This window comes from Gavialis gangeticus, unplaced genomic scaffold (genome assembly GCF_001723915.1).
Source record: "Gavialis gangeticus isolate Ggan-Ray unplaced genomic scaffold, GavGan_comp1, whole genome shotgun sequence".
Classification (NCBI taxonomy): Eukaryota; Metazoa; Chordata; order Crocodylia; family Gavialidae; genus Gavialis; species Gavialis gangeticus.
Genome location: NW_017729022.1, coordinates 114,185,867 through 114,189,760, shown reverse-complemented (window position 1 = coordinate 114,189,760; position 3,894 = coordinate 114,185,867). Strand labels below are relative to the sequence as shown.

Here is a 3,894-nt window from a genome sequence, read left to right as displayed (position 1 = left end):
TGTGCGCAATTGCTCTAAATAAAAAGTTTGGAACCCAGTCACTGCTGGCTGCTGATGCACTTTCCATGTTTTTGGCACCCACCCTCCCTTTCTTAATGGACTAATCTGAAAATCAAAACGTAAGGAATAGCTGGCCAGAAGGCAGTTTTTACACCCAGATAATGACTCCCAACCTAGACCCTTTTGTTGTGAGGGGGAAGATTTGATTGGAAGAGAAAAAGAACCATTTCTAAGTGAACCAACAGGGGGAAAAAAGAGAGAGAAGGTTTAAGATTTGAACTTAAACAACAAAAAAGAAAGAGGCAGAAAGGTTTGTGGTATTATGCCTCCAAGCTGGGCTGTTTCACCTGTTTAAGGTGCCCCTTAATGACTTGTGAACAGGGAACAGAACAGCTACAGGAGCTGACAGTGCGAAGGGGGTGGGTATGTGTGTGTGTGGGGGTGAATATGGTAAGAATAGTTATAAATCACATGTTGATGGTTTGACCTGTGTGTGTGTCTATATGCATATGTGATAATGTGAGAAGAATAGCCACGTATGTTGAGAGTTTGACTGGGTGTGTGTGTGTGAATAGATACACATGTTGACAGTTTGGGAGGGGGGGGGTGTGTGCATGTGCAAATGTGGGAAGAATAGCCACATAGGTTGACAGCTTGAGCAGCGCGCGCGCGTGTGTGTGTAGAATAGCTACACATGTTGACAGTTTGGGGGGGGGGTATGTGAGAGACAGAGAAATCGGGGGGGTGAATGTGGTAAGAATGGTTACACATCACAGTTTGACGTGTGTGTGTGTGTGTGTGTGTGTGTGCGCGCGCGCACGCGCAGATGTGGGAAGAATAGCCACATATGTTGATAGTTTGACCAGGGTGTGTGTGTGAAGAATAGCTACACATGTTGACAGTTTGTGTATGTGTGTGTGAGAGAGAGAGAGAGACCAGTGTGTGTGTGTGTGAATGGGGAAAGAATAGCCACATATGTTGATAGTTTGACATGGGGTGTGTGTGAGAGAGAGAAAGAGCGAGAGAGAGAGGGGCGAGGGAGAAAGATGAGGGTGGGTGGACCATAGGAGTGCAAATGCACCGACATTTGGGGTATAAAATCCTCCCCTGCTGAGACCCGCAGCTGGAAGAGGGGGCCGCTTGGGACTGCCTTCCCCGACCCCAACTCCAAGAGGGGATGCTGCCAGAGGCGTCCTGGTGCTGATCCCGCTCCTCTGAAGAGGATGCCCGCAGGAGGGGCGCGCAGCGATGCCTGCAGCATCGGGGAAGCGATGGGGCTTTTTAAAAGAACGGGGGGGGGAAGGTTGGAAAAAACACACATGGGAGGGAAGGACGGACCAAAAACCCCCAACAACAACCATCTTTCTGGGGGCTTTGTCCGCCTGCCAAAAAACACCAAACCCCAAACCCAACAAAAGAGAAACAAGCCCCGCAGAGGCTGGCGCCGGGCAGGGTCCCGGGCGGGCGGGAGGCAGCGCGGCGCCCAAGGGGTTAAGGCGCCGAGCGCAGCCATCTGGCCGAGCGGGTTTGTTATAATCGCGCAGATTATGTTCGCGGGACTCAGAGTCGAAGGCTCCCTCCCATCGCGCGGCTCTGCACGGCCCCAGCAAACCAACTTCGGGACTTTGAATGAACGCATTTGCATCCACCTTTCTCTTCATGTCGGCTTCTCTGGAAACAGTCACACGGATGCCATGGTTACTCCTACCACGGTAAGGGACGGGGGCTGTTTTCTGCGAGGGTCCCGAGCCAGGAGGGCTGGGGAGGGGGGTCTTCAAAGGGTCTGCCCCCAGCCTTGCAGCCTTGCCCCAACCTGCCCTCCCCCCCAGGTCCTGAAAGCTCCTCTCTCCCCTTCTGCTCTACAGACTGCAGCTCAGGTCCCTGGCAGGGAAACAGCAGAGGAGAAATATGAGGTGCTAAAGGGATCCCATTTAAGAGGCGAAAGCAAAGGAGACTCATGGTTTGATTTTTTTTTTTTTTTAATTATTATTATTATGATTTTTTTTTTTTTTTTTATTTTTTTTTTTTTTGATTTTTTTTTTTTTTAATTATTATTATTATGATTTTTTTTTTTTTTTTATTTTTTTTTTTTTTGATTTTTTTTTTTTTTAATTATTATTATTATGATTTTTTTTTTTTTTTTTATTTGAGAGGGAAACCAGCAACTTGAGCTGTAACAAAAGGGCTTGTGAGTCCTGAGCAGGAAACGCAAGAACCAGCCTCCCCACACACACTACACTTGCCCCCGGGGGAAGGTTAGAGCCCATGACAAGCCAAGTCAGGATTCCCAGTTCCTAGACTTCCCCTATCTCAGGTAACTAACTTCACTGGAGATTTTTTTTCTCTTTTTTTTCTTGTGTGCGAGACACTGCAAACCTGCCCTTTCCAGCTACTCTGCTCCACCTCTTGCTCCCACCTAACCACTAGGCTCTCTGGAAAAGAGGCTGGAGAGCAAAGGACTCCCTGCACATCTGTGCCTAGGTGAAAAAGATTCACTTGGAAGTGGCAAAGCCAGAAACCCGTTCTTATACGGTGATTTCCAGGGTTTGGAAAGTGCCTTCTAGGAATGCAGTACACAAATGAGCAACACACACGCGCACACATGCACAAAAAGAGAGGACTATAGAAAGCTGTTTCTCATCTAAACAGCTGAATTGCAGTTTAGAGCTGAGGAGTCCTTTTGGAGACACCACACTGCCGCTAGCCGAGGGGGGAAAGTCCTTGAATGGTTCAGATAGTTTTCCAATCGGTTCTTAATCCTTCGTTAAAATAAACGGGAAAGCCTAGTGTTTGTCTTATCGCTTAATCTATAAATATAGAGGATGGAGAGAGATGGGTATTTTGGAGCGAATAGGCTGCTCTGACTGCATTCTCTGGTTCCTCTATTGCAAGACCAGTTATTTAGAGAAGAGCAGAGGGGATTTTTTTTAATAGACAGGGATGTGTGATATATGGTCCACTCTGTTCATAAGAGTTACTACCTTTCAGACCTCATGCGGCATTCGGTTTGTGCGATTCCCCTGTATGAGGAATGCACATGGTGTTTAAAGTTTGCCTTACTCCTGTACCTACAGGAAAATGCCATGGGAAAAAAAAAGACAGCACCTATACCTGCTCTGTCTAAGAAGGTGATGGGCTGGACTTGCTGACAAAGGTTTCTGCAAAACCTCAAACAAAATGATAACTATCTCTGTGCTTTGTGGCACAATGAACAAAAGCAGCAGAGAGGGAACTAGTGATTCCAGGTGCTGGTAGTATGAAGATTGGTCTCGGCTACACGTGTTGGTATGAAGAGCTCTGTGTGAAAGAGGGGATGGGGAGAAGAGAAGCTAAGTATGAAGGCGGGAGTGGGAAAGAGCGCATAAGGAAATGGGGCTGCATGGGAGGGGGGGAATAATAGGGCTAGGGAGAGGAGTGTGGTATAGTAGGTGGCCATTGACAGAGGTAAAGGATGCAAGAGAGGCTTTTTGTGGGAGAACTAAGTGGTGCATGTTAGGGTTTTGGAGAAACTGGTGTGCTGAAGAAGAATGGGACGCTATGTTGTTGGATACTGAGAACAGGTGTAAAGTGGAAGAGAGGCATATAGGTATTCCTGTGCCGGGTAGATGAGAAGGAAGATCTTTGTAGGCAGAAACAGAGTGTGCTTGGGAGACTATAGAGGAAGTTATGCATGGGAGGGATATCAGGGTGTGCACTGGGGACTGGGTGAGGGGTAAAGGTGCAAGTTATTGGTGCCTGTGATTGTTGGTGCCTATGAAGAAGGAATGGGAGGTGCTGTGGCGGGGGAAGTGTAAGATATGCGTTCAGGGTCATAAAGGGTGTTTGGGGGAGGAGAAGAAAAGGTTGTGTGTTTGGAGAGAGGTACAGAAATAGTCTGCTGAGGAATGCATGTGC

General features: G+C 47.7%; 1 protein-coding gene across 3 annotated transcripts in view; it reads left to right on the top strand.

Moving 5' to 3' along the window:
* The first annotated feature begins 1,499 nt into the window (after positions 1 to 1,499).
* The window catches only part of NTF3 (neurotrophin 3), a 75,561-nt gene continuing 73,166 nt past the window's right edge, over positions 1,500 to 3,894 (top strand). Inside the window, exons 1-2 of one of the 3 annotated variants that reach the window (XM_019516001.1) lie at positions 1,620 to 1,712; positions 1,866 to 1,960. In XM_019516001.1, the coding sequence (XP_019371546.1) occupies positions 1,958 to 1,960 (3 nt within the window). In that variant the 5' untranslated portion in view covers positions 1,620 to 1,712; positions 1,866 to 1,957. Of the gene's footprint in view, positions 1,713 to 1,865; positions 1,961 to 2,136; positions 2,315 to 3,894 lie in introns of those variants that run through there. The other 2 variants (XM_019516000.1, XM_019516002.1) reach the window with 2 other exon arrangements.